The 21,685-nt window shown below is 39.3% G+C and overlaps 1 protein-coding gene across 1 annotated transcript in view; it reads right to left on the bottom strand.

Moving 5' to 3' along the window:
• The window catches only part of LOC114053209 (EGF-like and EMI domain-containing protein 1), a 726,964-nt gene that overhangs the window by 1,271 nt on the left and 704,008 nt on the right, over nucleotides 1-21,685 (bottom strand). Inside the window, exons 21-23 of the mRNA XM_027876127.1 lie at nucleotides 16,377-16,505; nucleotides 10,165-10,293; nucleotides 9,011-9,128 (exon numbers count right to left, since the gene is read on the bottom strand). Of these exons, the coding sequence (XP_027731928.1) occupies nucleotides 9,011-9,128; nucleotides 10,165-10,293; nucleotides 16,377-16,505 (376 nt within the window). The remainder of the gene's footprint in view (nucleotides 1-9,010; nucleotides 9,129-10,164; nucleotides 10,294-16,376; nucleotides 16,506-21,685) is intronic.

Raw genomic sequence — 21,685 nt, forward strand, 5'->3', positions numbered from 1 at the left:
TCACTGAGGAGGAGTGGTGCCCCTTGGATCAATTTTAGAAAGATCTGTACAAGGACGTCATGCTGGAGAATGTCCAGAAACTGCTGTTCCTGGATGAAATGATGATATACTTGGAAAATTCCAAAGACTCAATTAAAAAGTTCATTGAAGCAGTTTTACCAAATCATCAGGATATAAAGTGAACCCACATAAATCAACAGCATTCCTATATATCACCAACACCACCCTACAAGAAGAGATGCTAAGAGATAGCCCATTCAGAATAACTGTACACAATGTAAAACTCTTGTGACTACAGTCATCGGAACAAAGCCAGGAAGTACATGAACATAAAAATAAATAAAACTTTTTGTAGAAATAAAATCAGATGTAAAGAATTAGAGAAATACTCATTGTTCATGGGTAGGTAGATCCAATATAATATAATTTTACCTAAACTAATGTATAGGTTCAATGGCACGTCAATTAAATTGTCAAAACGTTATTTTACTGAACTAAAAAAAATAACAAAACTTCTTTGGAAGAACAAAAGGTCAAGAATATCAAAGTAACCAATGAAAAAATGTAAAGGAAGGAGGTTTAGCAATATCAGATCTTAAACTCCATTATGAGGCAGTAGTTATCAAAATTATCTGGTACTAGCTAAAAAATGGAAAGGTAAATCAAAGGTACAGAACAGATATACAATTTACAATAACAAATAAATATGGGAACCTTGTATTTGACAAATGCAAAGGTTCAAGATTTTGGGATCAGAATTCATTATTTGTTGAAAATTGCGGGGATGCCTATCAATTGGAATGACTGAACAAGTTGTGGTATGTGATTGTGATGGAATACTGCTGTGCTATAAAAAATGAGCTCAATGAATTTAGAAAAACATGGGAAGACTTGGTTGAAATAATAAAGAATGAAATGAGCAGAACGAAGAGAATGTCATGTACAGTAATAGCTAAGAACTACATACATCTATCTACTGGTAGGCATCTCTTGGGCAGGGGGTTAGGGAAGAAAAAAAAGGAAAATCAAAAGAAATTTACCTAGTATCATATATATATATATATATGTATATATATATACATATATAATATCACATTGCACATAATTTGCTTTTTCATGTGAAATTCTTTTTTTAAAAATTGTACTATTATGGAAATGCTTGTTTTATTCCATTGATTACAATTAAAATAAATCAAATACGAAAAAGAAAACAAATGTTATTTCATCATAATCAATAAACATTTATTAAACAACTACTGTGTGCTTTTAGGGGAGCTAGGTGGTGCAGTAGACAGAGTGTCTGGCTTGGAGTCAGGAAGACCCGAGTTCAATTATGGCCTCAGGTACTTACTATCTGTTGCTGGGCAAATCACTTAATTTTATTTGCCTCAGTTTCCTCATCTGTAAAACGAACTGGAGAAGGAAATGGAAAACTACTTCAGTATCTGTCCCAAGAAAACCCCAAATGAGGTCACAAAGAGTTGAAAAATGACTTAACCACAATGTTTTTTTTTTTTCTTCAAGTAGTTGGTAGAGAGTGGAGATAAAGAATGGTCTACCAATTAAGTAAACAATGGAAGTCATCTGGTACAATGAGGAATTTTCAAGATCTACCTTTTTAATTCAATGTAATTCAAGATCTATTAAGTACCTACTATGTGGTAGCTTCACTGTGCTGGGAGATGGGGAAAAAAAAAGAAAACCAGCCTCTGGCCTGGGCCTACCCTGGGAGGGTGGTGGTGTTGAGGATGTGCAGTATAGTATAGATAATAGACAGCTGATCTCAGACTCGGGGAGATCTGGTTAAAATCTTACCTCTGACATATATTGGCTATGTGACCCTGGACAAGTCAATTAACTCCTCAGTGCCCTTAGAAAACTCTTGTTTTATGTAATTGGGGTTAAGTGACTTGCCCAGGATCACATAGCTAGTAAGCTTCTGAGACCAGATTTGAATTCAGGTCCTCCTGACTCCAGGGCTGGTGTTCTATCCACTGTGCCATCTAGCTGCCCCTCCTCAGACAACTCTTAAGGCTCTACCATTGATAGAGGAAATTTCCTTACTTGAGAGTTCTCTGTAGTAATGAAGCCACAGGTCTGATGCAATGTGATGTAATGAAATCATTCCCCTCCTCATGAAATTAATTTGAATGGAGGAGAGAGAAAATGACTAGCTGGAGTTGGGAGAAGGGTTGGAAGAAAGGGGACTAGACTTAGAGATTTGAACTGCAGTCTCAGGAAGGCCCTATGAAGACTCTCTTTCAACCAACGCCCCTCCTCTGCTACTTATGACCTCAGAGAGTTGTCAAGACCATGGGGTCAAATACACCACCCACCTTTGTGCGACCTCCAACATTCCTGAGCACCAATGAACCCGATTAAAACATAATTGGTGAATAATTGACAAAACAAATAAACATATGATAAAACAGAGATAATGTTACATTTTAGAACTAAGTTAATATGCAGCCCATAGGGATCCTCCTGTACGGGTTAGTGGATACCATTTCTATCTGAGTTTGACATCAGTAGTCTAGAATACTAAGGAGTTAAGTGACTTGTCCAGAGTCATGCTGACAATATTCATGAGAGGGCTTGACTCCTGCCTTTGAAGCCAGATCTTTACTCACTACCCCATGATGCCTCTTCATGTAGCAGATGAGTGCAGTACACAGCATGAAGTGATGGAAATTATGAACAGATACATGGTGCTTTCAGAAAAGCAGAGGGAGAGATCAGCTTGGCTGATGGAGCAGGCATAGATAACAGGCAGGAGACAGCACCTTGTCTGGGCCTTGCAGGAAGATATTGGGTGCTTTGACATGACGACACAAGTTCGTGGTTATTTTCCAGATCTCCCCTGCTGCTAGATTTATAATCAGCAGACCTGGGTTTGAATTCTAGCTCTTGCCCTCAGTGACCTCGTCCATCGCTCTTCACCCTCAATTTGCTCGTTGGTAAAATGAGGGCTGGACAAAATGGCCTCCAGGGTGCCTTCTAGCTATGATCCTGGTCACCTCTGGCTTGTTCATCATGGTGTGAAGGTGACCCTGGAGGTGACAGACTCCACTTGTGGAAGGACAAGTATGGTAAGTCTGCCTGAGCTGGAAAGCCTTGAGGACAGGCCTGGAGACAGATAGACAGACAGGCCATAGGGGAGTTCTCTGGGGACCTGTCTGGCCGAGGCTCCAGAATGAAGTTTTTCCCACAGCTGCTCTCCAAGGCTTAAGAGAGTTTAGTGGGAGGCATCCCCGTGCCTAGAGAAATCACAGAACCTTGAAGTGCTAAAATCCATGGGTGAAGAATTAGACAGACCACAGTTTAACTTTGCCCTTAAATTTTTCTAAGAACCCACAGATCCCCACAAAAGTTTAGCTGGTAGGACACATTCCCTCCACTAGACTCCAAGGCTTTTCATGTGGTCCAACTGAGTTCTTACAGAGTTATTTGAAATGGACTGAATTATGTGTTTGACCATCAGGGATAGGATTCAGGACACCAGACACTGGTTCAATGAGAGGAACAACAATAAAGGAAGCCCCTATATTCCCCCGCAGTCTGGGGTGTTTGCCCCTGCTGAAGGAACCATTCCCAGCTGCTCTGGCTGTGGTGGTGATACCTGAGCAGTATACTGACAGATTTGGTTTCCCAGTGTTGTGGGGATGGGCCAGCCTCCCAATCCACAAGAAGCAGGGAGTGGGCTGCCTCCCTAACCAACCTTTGGGGCTGGGGATTCTGGGATCTCATAGTTATGTTGAAGGCTCTCCAGCCCAGAGCAATCCCTGACCTAGCACATCCAGTAAGTAAGCATCCTTCCTTTGCTTAAAGACCTCCAGTTGGGGAAGGAGGCAATCTCTTTTAAAGTCGCCCATTCTGTTCTTGAGCAATAAGTCATTGCTAGGAAGTTTTCCCTAACATTTTGCCTAAATTTACCTCTTGTATTTTTCTTACGTTGTTCCCAGTTCTGCTTTCTGGGGGTCTACCTTCCTCTGGAGGACTGCCCTTCAAACAACTGAACGTGGCTCTCACGTGACCACTGAATCTCCTCTTCTCCAACAAACTCATGCCCAGTTATTTCAACTTATCCTCTTGGGAAGGGATTCCTGGGCCCTTCACCATCCTGGTAGCTCTCCTCCAGTCACTTTTCAATTCATCTGTGTCTTGCCTAAACTTTGATGCCCAGAACGGTGTTCCAGATGGGGTCTGATGGGCTAGCGTATGGAGGGAAGTTCCCTTCTTTTTTATTGGATTCTGCTTCTCTTAATGCAGCTCAAGATCACATCCGCTTTTGTTGGCTACCTCTTCACATCACTGACTCATGGTGATCTTGTGGCCCACTGTATCCCCCACCCAACTCCGACCTTTTTCAGATAAACTGCTGGCTAACCATTCTTTTCTCATCTTGTACTTTTGGAGTCAATTGTTTTGGACCCAAGTATAAATCTTTATATTTATGACTGCTGAAATTCATCTTATTAAACAGAGAACAATGTTCTAGCTTGTCTAGCCTAAGGCAGCTACGTGGCATGGTGGATACAGAACTATACCTGGAGTCAGGAAGACTGGAGTTCAAATCTAGTCTTCCATTTACTAGTCATGTGATTAAGTTACTTAAATTTAGTTTATTGAATAGTAATTCATTGTGAATAATACATTTTGTGAACCGGACTTGGTTCTGAAAACAAGGCCACTGTGAAAACTGATATATTCATTTATGTAATGCTGTTAATATCCAAATTAATCTGTTAGCAGCCACTAGAAATGTTGTTATCAGTCAGCGTAAGTTTCCTCTTCTATAAAAAATGGGGGAAATGATAATGCCCACCTCCCAAGGTTGTTGTGAAGATGAAATGAGATAATTTTTGCAAAGTGTTTTGAAAACTTTAAAGCATTATACAAATGCTAGCTTTAATTAGTGTGATCATTATTAAAATTATATTTCATCTTAATTCTGTCATCTAGCATGTTAACTCTCCCTCCAAAGGTGCTAGGCCTTGGAGGATGTAGGTAGCAAGGCATCTGCCCTATCTGAATTGACATTCAAGATAAATGAATGGGAATGTGTGATTATTAGTTTAAGAAGGAAAGACTAGAAAGATGGATAGGACTTGGGTGTGTGAGTCAGACAAAGATGAAAAAGTTATTAGTAGCATTTCAAGCTGGAATAGCCATCAAAACTATCTAGTGCAACCTTCTTATTTTACAAAGGAGATAACCTAGCTCTGGAGGGCTTAGATGAGTTGGCCATGGCCCCCTGACTCCTATTTAGGAATCCAATGAGGCCAGTGTTCTTTCCATTATGCAACACATAAGTTTGCCAAGAAGCCCATACAAGTCCACTTACCATGCATCCTGGTACGAAAGAAGGAGACCTCTAGTTAGAGAAGGGGGCAATCTCTTTTGAAGTCACTCATTCTGCTCTTGAGCAATATCATTCCTAGGAAGTTTTCCCTAACATTTTGCCTAGATTTATCTCTTGTAGATTCTTCTTTCATGAGCTCCCAAATAGACAGTGACTGTTGGAATGCTAGCTAGTAATCCAACTTATCAGCTACTTCTCTTGTCTTACTATTAACTACTATGGTCTTGTTAAATGTAAGCTACTCAAGGTCAGGGATAGTTTTGTAATTGCTTTTGTCCTTGTGACCCTGGGGGCTACTTCAGTGTCTAGTGTATAGTAAATGCTTGGTGGATTGGGTGTTCTGCCTCCTGGTCCCATAAACATGGTAGTTATATTAAGTAGTACCATCTTAAGAATCCTAGAAATGGGTAGGGTCATGGGGTCATAGATTTGAAGACAGGATACCATGACCATGGGTCTAAGACTAGTCATTTGGTCCAACCCTTTCATTTTCACAGATGAAGAAACTGAGGCCAGGAGAAGAGAAATGACAAAGAGAAGCTGATATGGAAAGTGAAGAAGGTAGGATTTGAACCCAGGTCCTTGGACTTAAAATCAATGCCTCTGTCCCCCACACTCTACTTGATTCAAGAAACATCTATAGAGTGGTCTTTTTGTGCAGCGTAAGTTGGCAAAAGAGTCCCTGACTGGTCCCTGACATTATTTTTCCCAAAGTCATCAGAAAGTCACATTAAGCCTTTCCCAGTTGAAGAAATAACCTTGGCGAGTAAGGAGGGCATTAGGCACTATAAAGGCTGCTCTGAAAGTTTGGTCAGTGGCAGGAGTCTTTTCTTTAAACCACATGAACCATTGAATAAATACTTTTTTCTGTGTCATTTCAAATTCAAGCCAACACACCCACCCCTGCTGTGGAGGAGGGGGAGGAAAGGAAGAAAGGGGAGGGAGGAAGGAAGAGGGGAATTCTTCAGCTAGATCTGGGGCCTTAGACTTTCCCGTGTTTTTTTTTTTTTTTTTTAATGTTACAAAGCAAGATCTCTCCTCTACAATCCAGAGCCTGATTCTAATTTCTGGAATACCACATTTTCATGTTAATAATAACATGTATTTAAGACATCTGTTTGAAAGGCTGCAAATGTTCATTTACCAAGTAGGGGAAAATAGTCCAATAAAAACTCGTTATATTCTTTTTTGAATTAACATTATGGCCATTTAATGGGTCCTTTACCAGGGTTCACATTAAAATTAGGTCTTTTATCTTTATAGCTCCTGCATACTCACAGCTGCTCACAGTTAATATCACAGATGAAATGAGCCTAATTGAAAATAAAAATGCAAATAAAACAGGCCTTGTAACAAGTTTGTGCGGACCAGGGTGCCCCCAGTGAGCTTATGACAAGGTAAGGGTTCTCTTGTTATCCAACAGCAGTGGACACCTCACTTCTGAAGTCTGGCCGTTCAGGAACTTTTGTTTGTAAACTCTTAGAGGGACCAGAGAGTTAGGGGATCTAATGTGGGAGGGATTCTGGAAGGGACTGACTTTCCACTGAAACACACAACATCTCTGTTTTCTAGTGCCTATTTCAAAGCTGTAGGATTGGACAAGAGAAAACCCTTCCTTTCCCCCTTTCTGGCGCTTGAGTAAGTCTCATGATTTGTAAGTTCTCTGACTTGGAATAATTATTCCATTGAATCACTGAATTTTAGGGTTATGGAAGGGATTTGGGGGCTCATGTAGAGTAACCCATACTCCCCAAAGAAACTGATTTACAGTTTCTTTAGCCAACCAGTGGTCACCATCTAAACTTTTCCTGAAGGCCTCTCATGAAGGGGAACCACTTTCTTCTGAGGCAGCCCATTCTTCGGCAAACTCTGACTGTACGCTGCTATTCACACTGGGTCCATGCTAGACTTGGATATCATGAAAGGCTTAGAGACTTTAATCTGATTATGTTTAGAACCTGAGTATATGACAAAGTTCAGGCATCCCCTTCTCTCAGACTCCATAGACTCTGGACTCAGCCCTACCGCATGGGCAGCTGAGACGAGAAGCTGGTCTCAATGTCCTAATGAAGAAGGAATGAAGAAAAGTGAAGAACACGGGTAAGTGTGGGAGCCAGAGGAGACTACTCAATTTGGCCTGGGTGCACAGAAGGGAAGTCAGTACCATTGACCTTCTGATCATTCTTGTAGGGAGATAGTGAGCTGGCAGGCAGACCAATTGTCTTGTAAGTAGAATCTTTGATTTTTTTTTCATGGCAAAAACCAAGTTTAGATACAGTAAGCCTCTCTCAGTCCTCTGACCTAGAACACCCAGAATGTCTAATAGTCAATGGTGACCTGTTGACCTGGGTTCATGTCTCACCTTGGACACTTACTACCAGTGGTCACTTAACCTTCCTCATCCTTAATTTTCTCATATGTAAAACGAGAGGGTTAGGCTGGATGGCTCTAGATTTCTGATTCTATGACTTGTCAACCTTGCTCATCTTTATGATATCAGGATGGGATAAGATGGTACTGGACCCATGATTTCATTATTACAGGGGACTCCCAATAAGGCAATGTGATCTATTCAATTGAGATTGGTACCTTCTCTACAAGTTAGAGAATCAGAAACTCTTCTGGGGCTATTGAGAGGTTACATGACTTGCCCAGGGTGATATAGGCCTTATGTGTCAGAGACTGGAATTGAACCAAAGTCTTCTCGACTCTGAAGTCGATTCTGTATCCATTCCACCATGGAATTAAGGCAATTTCTTTTCATTAATGTATCCTCATGCGATATGGAAAGGAGAAAATATGAGGAAAAACAAAGCACTGGAATTCAAAAGAGCATGTGGAACCTGGGACCCAAGGATGGGACCCAATACTTCATTAATGAATCAATAAATAAGCATTTATTAGGGACCTAATAATATGAGCTAAGTATTATTCTAGGCTCTGAGGATACAGACAAAAATGACATCGTTTTTGCCCTCAGGAAGTCTACATTCTATGGGGAAAAATATCTTTCTTCAGGTCATCTTTGGATCATATAGAAGTTTAGAGCTAGAAAGGGCCTTGAAGGCTATCTAGACCAAATGCCTCATTTTCTACATCAGAGGAAACTGAGGTGCTGAAAGTTGAAGTAATTTGTTCAAGGTCACATGCGGCAAAGCAGGAGTTTGAGCCCATGTCCTCTGAGTTTAGACCCAGTATTTTTTGCATGGTACCCCATTACTGTCATCTTATGGTTAGAAATGGTTTATTTATCTACTCAGTGTCAGGGAATATGACCCTGTCCCTTTTGGTTGCCCTATCCCAATGACATTGAGAATAATAATTGTTCATTATTCCATGACATTTTAAGATCTGCAAGAAAGGCTCTTTGTCACCATAACCCTGTGATGACAACATATTGCCAAATTTTCCAGACCTTGTTTAGGAGTACCTCTGAAAGGGGGTTCTAGAAGGACCCCACAATTCAATGAACCAAGACTTGGAGATATTTGAGGTACTTTAACCATTGTGACATTGGCCTGAATAAGGGATTCTGTCATGAAAACGTCTGGCAGCCCTCCACTTTTCCTCCTGGTGAGAGGACCCAATACCTCCCTCAAGTGAATGGAACCACACAAAAAGTGTTTCTTAACCATACCAACATCACACCTGTCTCCAGTTCTTCCAGGGGAACAAAGGCACTTCCCCGTGACAGGATGGCAAGGTCCCTCTCCTTCACAGTCGCAAAGTTGTTGGCACCTATCTCCGAATGTTCCAGATGGGCACCCTATCAATGACAGAGAAAGAGAAGGGTTTTTCACAGAAGATCATTTCTGAAGACTTTCTCTTTTTTGTCTTAGATTTGTGATTTCATCACATGAAGAACTCCTGGTATGGGAGTTACTTTTTACCAATACAGAGTTGAAACTCCTTTGTTATTATTTTTTGAGGCAATTAGAGTTAAGTTACTTGTCCAGGGTCACACTGCTAGTGAGTGAGGGTCTGTGGGAGGATTTGAACTCAAGTCCTCCTGACTTGATGTCCAGTTGCTCTATTCACTGCAGTGCTACCTAGCTGCCCCTCCATTTTTAGAGAATTCCTTGGGGCACTGAGAGATTAAATGGCTTTCCCAGAGACACATAGCTAGTGTATGTATCAAGAGCAAGACTTGCACCCAGAGCCTCTATCCATTAAACCACACTGAATTTAAACTACTGATGGGACTGAGCCAAATCATATATATACAATATGTACATGTGTATATATGCATGTATGTACATATGCATATATATGTGTCTATTCATATACAAAAACATTATATGCATACTTGTTCTTTAATTTTTTTGTTGTCATTCTTAGATGAAGAGATTTTTATAAATAAACAGAACTTTTGTACATAAATACTTAACTATACTTTGTTCATGGGCCATGTCCCACGCCTGGAATGTACTTCCCCCACCTTACTTCTCCATCATAGAATCCTTCTCTTCTTTAAGGTATAGTTCAAGCATCACCTTCTACATTAATCTTTTCCTTATCTTCCAACTGCTTCCTTTCCTTACACTTCCAACTATCCTCCCTTCCTAATTATTTCATATGTAACTGCCTTGTTCTTATTTTAAATATATTTATTCTGTACGTACTTACATAAGCACATTTCTCCTCCCAATGGAATGTAAGCTCCTTCAGGTTAGGAATTGTTTAAATTTTAGGCTTTTGCATTCTCAGTGTCTAATACAGTGTTTGGTGTATGGTGAGTGCTTAATGAATGCTTCTTGACTCCCTGATTAGTTGGTAAATACTGAAATACACTTGGGCTCTACCTTTTTCACACTGGCTGCCATGGTAACCTGGGGGACAGACGCACGTGCCATTCTCCGCGTCACACTTAGCTCCATTTCTGCAATCACAAGGGCGAGCGCAGTCCAAGCCATAAAATCCAGGGGGACACTCTGTGGAATGGAAATGACAATATGTGATTTTGGTCTTTTTAAAGAGGAAAAACAAAGTTAAATAATCCATTCTAGGTTTGTTATGTCCCAGGGCCAAGCACAGAAAGACAGATCGGTTTAGTAAGGAGGCAGAGAAAGAAGGAGGAACATGCATTTACTCAGTTCTTACTATGTGCTAGATGCTTTACAAGTAATATCTCATTTGATCTTAGTAAACTAAGCCAGTGAATTAAAATGAAGAAATCTATAAGAGTCTGATGAAAATAATTTAGTTTTTAAAGTAAATATGTAGGCACTAGTGCCAGTAATTAAACTGGGGGAAAAAAAGGAATTTATATCCTTTTTCAATCATCATCATCATCATCATCATAAGTAGCATTTATAAAGCACATTAAGATTTACAAAATGTTTTACAAATATTATCTCATTTGATTCTCATAACAACCTAGGGAAGTAGGTGCTATTAGTATCCCTATTTTACAGATGAGGCAACTGAGGCCAGGAGCGGTGAAGTAGATTTCCCTGAGTCAGGCAGCTAGGAAGTGTCTGAGGCAGGAGCTGAACCCCAGTGTTAGCCACTGCACCACCATCGTTCAGTTTTGAAAATCCTTTGCAATTTGCCCCGATCTATGTTTCCTGCCTCATTGGACCTTATGTCCCCTTTTGCATTTTGTGATACAGCCAAACTGGTCTTCTCTAAAATTCTTCACTCACCACACTTCATCTCCCACCTCCATGTCTTTGCATTGACAGTTCCCCATGCCTAGAATGCAGTCCCTTCTTACCTTTGCCTCAGAGAATTCCCCTCTTCCTTTAATAAACAACCCTAATACTATCTTCTGGATGAAGTCTTTCTTGATTCCCTCAAATAGTAATGCCTGCCCTCCCTCTGAAACTACTTATATTCAACTGCTTTGTATACATTAGTATTTTTAAACTTTATATTATTTCTATCATATATATATATATAAATACATACATACACACATATGTACATATACATACATACACTTACTCGTTATCTCCTCCATTATAATGTAATTTCCTTGCAAGTAGGGATTGTTTCATTCATTGTATTTACTATGTGACAGGGCCTGGCACATAGTAGGTACTTAATAAATGTTGTATTTGTACCCACATTGCCTAGCACAGTTCCTGCCACATTAACAAATGTTTGTTGAAGGACTGATTGATTCTCTTTCTAAATCTGTCCTAAACACTACCTGTGGATTCATCTTTCCAAAACACCATTTTGATCCCTCCACTTCTCTACTTAGAAACTTTGAATGGCCTACAGGCTGAAGAACAGCTGTTTCTGCTTGGGATTCAAGTCCCAGCCTATCCTGCTTGTACCCACTGAAAACATGTAATTTGATCTTCCTCAAGTCACTAGATTAGATCATAGAGAGTGTATTGTAGATGAAAAATTCCTGCTCATGGAGGCAGAGGACTTAGATTTGAATTCCAGGTTTGAGTGGCATTTCCTTATCTGTAAAAAGTGTGAGTTGGTTTAAATGATCTCTAATGGTGCTTCCGGCTCTTATATCATAATTCTGAGATGATAATTGATTTACACATCCCCCATTATTCTCAAATGTTTTATCTGATAAAAATTACTGACCCAGGATACCAGGATCCCAAATTTACTATCTATTATTCAATTAAAAATTTGTCAAATGGTCCAAAAATTGAAAAACAAGCTATAAAAACAAGTTGTGCATAGTAGACTCACAGTTTCATGCACAATCATCTTTTTTATTATATTATGTTATGGAAATGCTTGTTTTATTCCATGAATTAAAAATAAAATAAATTAAAAAAGGAAAAGCAATTAGGCAGTGTGTGTTGTTGTTATCATCATCATCACCATCATTTTTTTAAGTTGTAGCTCTCTTTTTCCCTTTTCTTGCCTTACTTTTTCTTTCATCCTAGGATAGTAGAATCACCATTTACAAGTTAAGAGAGTACAAAGGGGGTCTCTAGTCCAACCCTCTCATTTTATAGATGAAACTAAAGTCTAGAGAGTTTAAATGGTTTCTATATTTAAACCCAGATCCCCTAATTCCTAATCCTGCTCACTTCCTACCTCAAAACATTCCCCCTCCCTTATCCCTTTCTTTTCTACAGCGCTTATTCTTTCTTCTTTGTGAGCTAAAGGTCATCCTTTTTTAGATTCATACTTTGCTGTTACTAGTTTGCCTAACCTGTGCTATGATTGGCTTGTAGAAGTCTTCCATGGGGACTCCCCCAAGTGAGGAAGATAAGCAACCCTTTGTTAACTTGGTCTCTTGGGGAGTAGTTAAATGATTTGCCCTTGGTCACATAGCTGGTATAGTCAGAGGCTGGTCTTGGGCCAAAGGTGTCCTGACCCTATTGCTTTCTCTCTATCGGCAGCACCACAAAGCCTCTCATTAGTGCTTCACAGAGTTTCATTATCTATTGTAAGGTTTTCATAAGAAAGGATGTTTGCCTTTTGAGGTCAGTTGTCAACCTGTTGGACAGATCAGGAAGAGGAACTGGGTATAAGCTACCTTTTATCTTATGGTTATAAAGTGCTTCTATATATTCACATACAATAATAACAGCTAGTACTCATATGGCATTTTAAGGTTTGCAAAGCACTTCCCATATGTTATTTCATTTTAATACTACCCAAGCCCCCTCTACAGTCGGAATTCTGGTAATGGCGTTATCTTAAGAGCTCTGCATAATGCCCTGGATCACCCTCATCGGAAACTAATTGCCAACAGTGAAACGGTGACAGAAATTAGAAATAATGTCTTCTGGCTTCCCCCGGGGATGTAATCAGAAATCAGACTGTTGAGAAGGATCTTGAATTAATTCATTCATGACACCTTTATTTAGCACTCACTAAGTGCCAGACCCTGGCAAAACAGAGATAAAAATGAAAACTGTTCCTGTCCTCAGGAAGCTTACACTCTGATGGGAGAAAATGAATACCAGTAGGTAGGGAGACTAAACTAGTGATTTTGTTGATATAGACATCGCTCAGGTAGGGAGACTACTTTTTAAAATGCAGCTTGGCCCCTATTCTACAGCTTGTAGCCTTAGGGGGCTGCCTAGAGCCCTGGAAGAGAGTTACTTGAGCAGGGTCACGAGCCAGTGTATGTCAGAAGTGGAACTTGAACCAGGACATCCTAGCCCTGGGCTGTTTATGTACTCTGCTACACTCCTTATCTTCTATAGAGATAAGGGAGTACAAATATATACAAAATAAATGAGAGGACATATGATAGGGAGAGCTCTCTCCGAGTTAGGAGGACCTGATTTCAAATTACATCTCTGACATGTTCTAACTATGTCACCCTGGATAAGTCTTTTAATCTCTGAAGAAGAGGAAGTAGATTCCAAGAGTGCCTGAGACCCCATGAGTGAAAATATCATGAAAATTTTTATTGGTGTGGCCAAAGTCATATTTTCCCTCTGACATTGCTTTCCATCTCCTCCGTATAGAACTTGTATGCCCATAGTTATTCATATGTTGCCTCCTCATTCTAATGTAGACTCCTTAGGGGGAAGGGACTGTTGTTTTTTCCCTTCTTTGTATCCCCCTTGTGCCTAGAGAGTGCCTGGAATAAGTGCTTAATAAAATGCTTGTTGACTAAGTTCTAGTGGGCTAGATCAGTTAAATGTGCACTGTGATTGAACTTTGAAGGGATTCTAAGGCCTGACAGCCTTGTTTCAACAAAGGCAATTACAGTTAGAACAGAGTTCTGTCTTTCATCCTGCTGACTGAGAACCCATGTCTTTACATGATGATATCGATATAATTCATCATAATGGCTAGGGTGGAAACCATAAATGCTTTGGAGAACCATGCTTCCTCTGACTCAGAGAAGAAACTTGGCTAGGATATGGGGCTACTTAGGTTTCTATCAACCGATTTCCCTTGATCATGTTGCACATTGCGTACTGGATATGAATCAATAAATTACATTTACTTTAGTATTTCATTCTCTCCTAACGTCACCTCTGAATCTGGAGACTGATTTTTTTTTTGCCAACCTATTCAAACATCTTTCTTCTCTAGGCGGTTGTCCTCAACAGTCCTGAACTGCTGAAGGCACCCAAAGAGTAGATATAATAATAGGAATTAAGTTTAGTGGAAACCCACTGGCCACGAGCAACAGCTTGAGTGTCTAACCGCCATTCATCCCTTTTCAAAGGCTATTATTGAGCCTTCAGGAGAACGGGCTTTCTTAATGTAGCTTCTCAGAATCTTTATTTTGCCTCTAGATTCATCTCAAGGGTCAACTCTTCTGCAGAGCCATGTCTGGGCAGGAAACTATGAAATAGTGAGCAGAGCTCTAGCTCTGGAGTGAAGAAGTCCTGGTTCAAATCTAACATTCTACACTGGTTGTGTGATCCTGGACAGATTGCTTCAGTTTCCTCCTACGTAAAGTAGGGAAAATAATAGCACCTACCTCATATGGTTACTATGAGGATCAAATGGAATAATAGATTCAGAGTGTTTTTGCAAACCTTAATGCACCATATCAATGTTATCATCCTCCTCCTCCTCTTCCTCCAATTGTGGGTGCTTTATTTCTCCTCCATTTACCTCATATTCACTTATCTTTGTATGTGTTGCAGCTGTGTCCCCCTGCCCCATCCTTTCCATGGCCCAAAAGAATTGAAGTCATTTAAAGACTGGGACTAATTTTTTTAAAAATCTCTGTATTCTCTAGAGTACAACACAATGCTTTGCACACAGTAAGCATTTATATGTATATAACATAATTATATATAATACATTATATAATACACCATATTGTATATGTGCATGTATACATACACATATGTGTGTGTATATATATATACATAACTTATATAAAATAAAATCAAATTGAACACCAGGTTATGGTGCCCACCAGATTGTATTTCTCCCAGCGCAAATTATTTAATAATTTTCTCCTATCCAAATTAGCAATACAACACACCTCCAGAAAAAGAAGAATAACATGAATGTTGTTGCTGTTCAATCATGTTCAACTTTTTATGATTCCATTTGGGGTTTTCTTGACAAAGTTACTGGAGGGGTTTGCCATTTCCTTCTCCAACTCATTTTACAGATGAGGAACTGAGGCAAATTTAAGTGACTTGTCCAGCGTCACACATCTAGTAAGTGTCTGAGGCCAGATTTAAACTCATGAAGATGAGTCTTCCGGACCCCAGGCCTGGTGCTCTATCCATTCTGGTGCCACCTAGCTGCCTAACAATAACATAAACAAATATCATAAATGAGAGCCTGCCAACATGGCTTCCTTCCTGAGCCAATTCTATATCAATCTTCTCTCACCATAGATGACAATGGAACCATCATATTCACATTCTAATGCTCCAGCACCCACTGCAATAAAGAGGAAATAGAAGTGGTCCTTAGGAGAATTAGGTTGGGAAGACTGGCTGTGTCACTCCTCATAGACACAGAAGAAATATGTACTGGAAATATTTTATTGAAAGCACTGAAAAGTCAATTTTCAAAGATGTCTTGAAGAGGGAAAAAAAAGGAGGCAGCTAGGTGCTGCAGTGGTTAGAGCACTGTCCCTGGAGTCAGGAGGACCTGAGTTCAAACCTGGCTTCAGACACTTGACACTTACTAACTGTGTGACCCTGGGCAAGTTGCTTAACCCCATTGCTTAGCAAAAAAGAAGAAAGAAAGAAAGAAAGAAAGAAAGAAAGAAAGAAAGAAAGAAAGAAAAAAGGAGGGGAAAATAGTGAATAATTTGAGAAAATCATTGATGACATTACTATATGATGCAATAAATGAAACATAATGGAACCTGTACTATGTCTGTGCATGACTTCAGGGCAACCAGGTTGGGGCAACTCTACAATTTGTACCTGTCTCAAAATAACTTAGGACCATGGGCTGACTTCTAGACAGTTATGCTAAAAATGATAAATTAGACTGGTTATATTCTGGAACATATATATATATATATGTGTGTGTGTGTGTGTGTGTGTGTGTGTGTATATATATACATATATATGTATATACTTTCCCTCTTTGCTTGTACTTTTAAATGTCACCAATATATGCATCTGTAGTTTCTACTTACGGTGTTCACAGCTGTGCCCATAGTAACCCTCTGGACACTGACAGAAGCCAGTAAACCTACTACAAGTTCCGTTGTTCTGACAAGAGCACTTCAAACGGCAGCTTGGACCATATGTACCAGGAAGGCATGCTGTAAAGGAGAAGACATCCAAAAATTGGTACTTCTTGTTTAATTAAAAATGTGCTAACTCCTTGGGTTATTTCAGGATGAAGACTTTTTAAAAGCGACATTTGAAATGATGCCCAAAGCTGAAACTTCCATTAGACAAATAACCTGAAGAGTATACACCAGGGAAAATGAGAGCATGAATGTGGGTGATTCTGGGTCACATAATCATTGAAAGGGAACTCAGACTCCATCTAGTCAAACTCAATCTTGAAGAATTCCCTTCTATAACTTACCTGCCAAGTCATTACCCAGTCTTCATTTGAAAACTTCCGGTGAGGGAGGGAGGACCTGCTGTCCCCAGAAGGGGCCGGTTCTACTTTTAGACCATTATAATTATTCCAGAGTTTTTCTTTACATCAAGAATGTTTGCTCTCATTGATATAGGTATTCTCTCCAATGGGGCAGATAAAAATCTAGTAATGCCTTCTCATTTTATCTAACTTTTGTCCATGTATCTCCCTACATTCTGCACATATGATCTATCATAAAGCCTGGAACCCTCAATGACTCTTAACAAGGGATCCATAGATAAGTTTCAGGAGGATCTGAGAGCTTGAATGGAAAAAATATTACATGTTTATTTTAATTAATCTCTAAATTGAAGTTCAGTTTTTTCTTTAGCAATGAATGTAGGCACACGCATTTTTTTTTTTTTTTTGAGAACAGGTCCACAGGCTTCATCAAATTGCCGAAGCAAAAAAGGTTAAGAAATCAGGTCCAGTAATGGCTTAACAAGTTGTGTTATATGATCATGATAGAATTCTACTGTGCTATAAGAAATGATGAGCTCAATGATTTTAGAAAAACATGAAAAGACTTACATGAAATAATGAAGAGCAAAATGAGCAGAACCAAGAGAATGTTATATACAGTTTAACAGCAACATTGTTTTAAGAACAGTTTTGAGGAACTAAGTTATGTTGACTATTATAAATACTTAAATTAATTACAAAGGAGAAGGAAAACATTATCTTCATCCAGAGAAAGAACTCAGAAATAGATGTATAAAATGATTTCCCATACATATGTATATGTATACACACGTGCAAATACATATATGTTTATTTATACATATATGAGTGTACATGTATACACACATACACACACTTGTGTCTTATGGTAGCCATGTCTAGGGCAGGGGGGAGGGAAGAAATAAAAAGAAAAAAAAAGAAATTTACATGATAACTATCATATGTTTAAAAGGAATAGCAATTTATACATAATAAATTTGCAGTTCCATGTGCAATCATCTTTTTTATTCTACTATGTCACAGAATGCTTGATTTATTTCATAAATTAAAAATAAAATAAACAAAATTTTTAAAAATTCCTGGTGCAGATCTTGTGAGATTTTATGGGTAAGAGGGCAGCGCTTGAATTGTACTCTTATCTCTCAACATGGCTATGTGATTCACTCATGCCCCTTTCTGATTGTACATTTCCTGACTCATATCCCTTGTGTCAGTTCTTGCATGTAGGTCATTATCGGACTGAAGCTATAGCTGACTCATGTCTTCCCGGTATCTCTCCATTACCTTTTGGGTCACCCGAAATTGAAATGTTTGATGATCAGTTTATTCCTTGGTTCACAGTTAATCAGCATTGCTGGTACAATAGGAACATTTAAAAGATTATTTTCTTGTTTTCAGGGAGTGACTTGGACCTGTTAAAACTTGTGTGAAACTTCTCAAATGAAATACAAGTCACTCTCTTCATTTTATTAAATTCTGGTCTTGACTCATTGCCGATTGTTTTAATTACCTGTCCAAAATATATGGACTAATGTATCTAACTTCATGCCATAATTTAGGCAGCAAGGATTATGAATCATTATTTTTCTTCATGTTTTGATATATATCCATCTCTTGTGTGCAGTCATGAATCTCATTTAGGATATCTCGTGGTAGTCTGTGAGGGACTATCTGATGTTGGCAGCTACCAGGTCGGGCGCTGTGGCAAGAGTAGGGTAGGATCTGGGTATTTTGGAAGTCAAGGCAGGGGCTGTGGTAGGCAGAGTCGTGGTGAACTGGGATGGGCTGGATACGGAGAAGCCCTGAGGCAGTGGGCAATGCTATGTTAGATAAACTGGGTGCAAGGAAGTAGCCAGAGCTTGAGCTTCTGAGGCAAGGGGCGGTGCCACGTGGGAGTGGGACGGCAGAAGACTGAGTTCCCTTTGCTTAGTCCCCTCCCTATATGCAACGTCATCCCCAGACGCCTCTTGTGACCTTCCTGACTTCCTGGGTCCCTTTGTGCAGCACTGACCCAGACCCCTCCTCCCAGTGTCTGAGTCTGACTTCCTAGGTCACGTACTCTGTCTATGTGCTAATCCCAGATGCCTCCTCCCTGTATCCGGTCCTAGCCTCCTACGTCACTCCCTCCCCCTTGGTGTGCTAAACTCAGACAGCCCCTTCCATTATCTGACCCTACAATCATTGGCTAGTAAGCGGGCTGGGGAGGAAGGGCTAGGTAGGTACTTAGAACAAGCGTGGTCAGATCACACACGCGCTCTCTCCTGGCTCCTGCCCTATTGCTCTGGCCTTGCTGCTTGGGCTTGCTATGATGGCTTGCTGTGATGGCCTCTGAATAAAGCTCTGGTGTTGGCACCTCCCGATGGCTCGTCTCTGTGTGTTTATCCGGCAGAGGACCGAAGACTCGAGTGTGAGTATGACTCTGGTAGTGTGCTCCTTATAGGAGGAGAGGGTACTGGCGTGCGGCCGGCAGAAGGTCGGCGCGCGGCCAGTGCAGTAGTCAGTCAGTCACTTAGCAAGTACTAAGCTCCCACTTTGTGCCAGGCTCTGTACTAAGAGTTGGAGATGCAAAAAAGTGAAAAAATGATTCCTTTCACTCAAGGAGCTTACAATCTAATGGGGAAGACAAAATGCAAACAATTATGTACAAACAGTGTATATAGCATGATTGTATACCAAGATATTTATCTATATCTATCTATATATACATACATAATAGAAATAATATATATATATATGAAATCATATGTGTGTATGTATACATACAATGCCATCCACAAATTGTAACATTTTAGGATATCACTATGTATAAGTAATCTCTCTTCCTGTCTCTTCCATTTGGAATTTTCCTGGATTTCCTCCACGATATAAGCGAACAATATCGATGATCATATGACTCCGTGTTTTAAACCTCCCTTGATACTGGTAATGTAAAGGCATGAAAGTCATTAATTGAAGTTACCTCTGAAATTGAATAATCAAGGAATCTACTATAATCTCATTATGTGCATGGGAAGGAGAATCATCAAGACTGTAATTTGCTTTATTCAGTCAATTTCCCTCCCTATACTTGACAAACAATACAGCAGGATCTTGTATTCTTCATACCTTTTAGCTAATTGTGAGCTATAAAAATAGCACTTATTCTAGAAAATTATCTGTTTTCTTCTCACATTTTAATCAAATATTTTCTTGATAAATATGCACACCATGTTCACAAATATTTTATAAACATCAGAAGAAGAAAATAAGCATATGGGTTAATAGCTGCTAATGTCCTCTCAAGCAAATTTTCTTTTCTTTGGAGGGGGTAATAATACTCAGTATTTTTTCTAGTTTAATATTTCATTTCTTTGAGACATCTGGAAAACTGACCTTTTAATGTTTTTGTAATCTGAGGGCAGAAAATTTAGTAACCAATCTCTATCAATGAGGAGAGTTTTATGCAAATGAACTTTGGGTTGTTAGTTATACTTTTAATATATGTATACATACAATGCCATACAGTGCTTTTTTAAATATTGTGCTTTGACCATAGACATCTTCTCCATGTACAGTTTTTCTCTCAGTGACCTTCTTATGCATAATTTATATTTCCTCATCAGGCCACTGGGTCCTGAGGTGGACCATATGTGAAGGTTCTACTTTTATCAATGGCAAAAATATGTTTTCTTGCTATTTGTTATCTTTTCCCCAGGCCCAGGTTGTACAGTCTCTTGGGATGACCTCACTTAGATGTAATATTATTAACCTACAAAATACATCCAAATGCCCCCCTTTCCCCACCTACCTATCCAGAAACCAGTCAACAATCACAACTCTGTTAGCCTAAGAAGGGGTAAATGCTGGGTTAAAAAGAAGCATCATGAAAAAGTTAGAGAACATCAGATATGGAATGAATGATTTGGTCTAACTCTCTTCTTTTACACATCATGAAATTGAGACTGAGATGGATTAGGTGACTTGCCCATAGACATATGATGAAGAGCAGAGCTTGGATTCGAACCCAGATCTGACTCCAAGGAGTCATCTTTCCACTCCAATGTCTACAAGTTTCTTAACAATAACACTGAATGATGTAGAGAGAAACAGAAAGGGAAGACAATAAAGTGCAAGGGATAGCATGGAACTCAGGATTCAGAGTTGAAGGATACAGAATAAAACCCATCTCTGTCTCCTGTTGCCTGGAGACTGGGGGTTAGACATTGCTAGACTTTTCTAGACCTTCATTCCTCATGTGTAAAATGGAGTCTTAGACAAAGTAACCTTTAAGAATTCTTGCAACTTTAAATCTATTATCCTATAATGTTATGAAAGTAACATGATTAACATATATTCTTTTAATCCAGGTAATATGATTCATTTTTTTCTTTTTTGAAAATTTTATTTTGGGGCAGCTAGGTGACATGGTGGATAGATCCACTGCCCTGGATTCAGGAGGACCTGAGTTCAAATCTAGCCTCAGATACATAGCACTTACTAGCTGTGTGACCCTGGGCAAGTCACTTAACCCCATTGCCCAGCCAAAAAAGAAAGAAAATTTTATTTTATTTGGAACTTAAGAAATAATACAAGCATTTCCATAACAAAGCAGAATAAAAAAAGATGATTGTACGTAAAACTGAAAATCTATTATGTACAACTTGCTATTCCTTTTAAATACATAATAAAGTTATCATGTAACATTTTCTTCCTTTTTTCTCTCCTTTCACCCTAGAGATAGTTATCATTAATCACAAATGTGTATATATGTGTATATATATATGTATGTATGTTTATTTACATATATATACGTAAAACCATTCTAGACATACTTTTTTTTTATCAGTTTATCAGTTCTTTCTCTGGATGCAGATAGCATAGTTCCTTTGTAGTTAATTTAGGTATTTATAA

Source organism: Vombatus ursinus, unplaced genomic scaffold, assembly GCF_900497805.2.
Source record: "Vombatus ursinus unplaced genomic scaffold, bare-nosed wombat genome assembly UNPS02014810.1, whole genome shotgun sequence".
NCBI lineage: Eukaryota > Metazoa > Chordata > Mammalia > Diprotodontia > Vombatidae > Vombatus > Vombatus ursinus.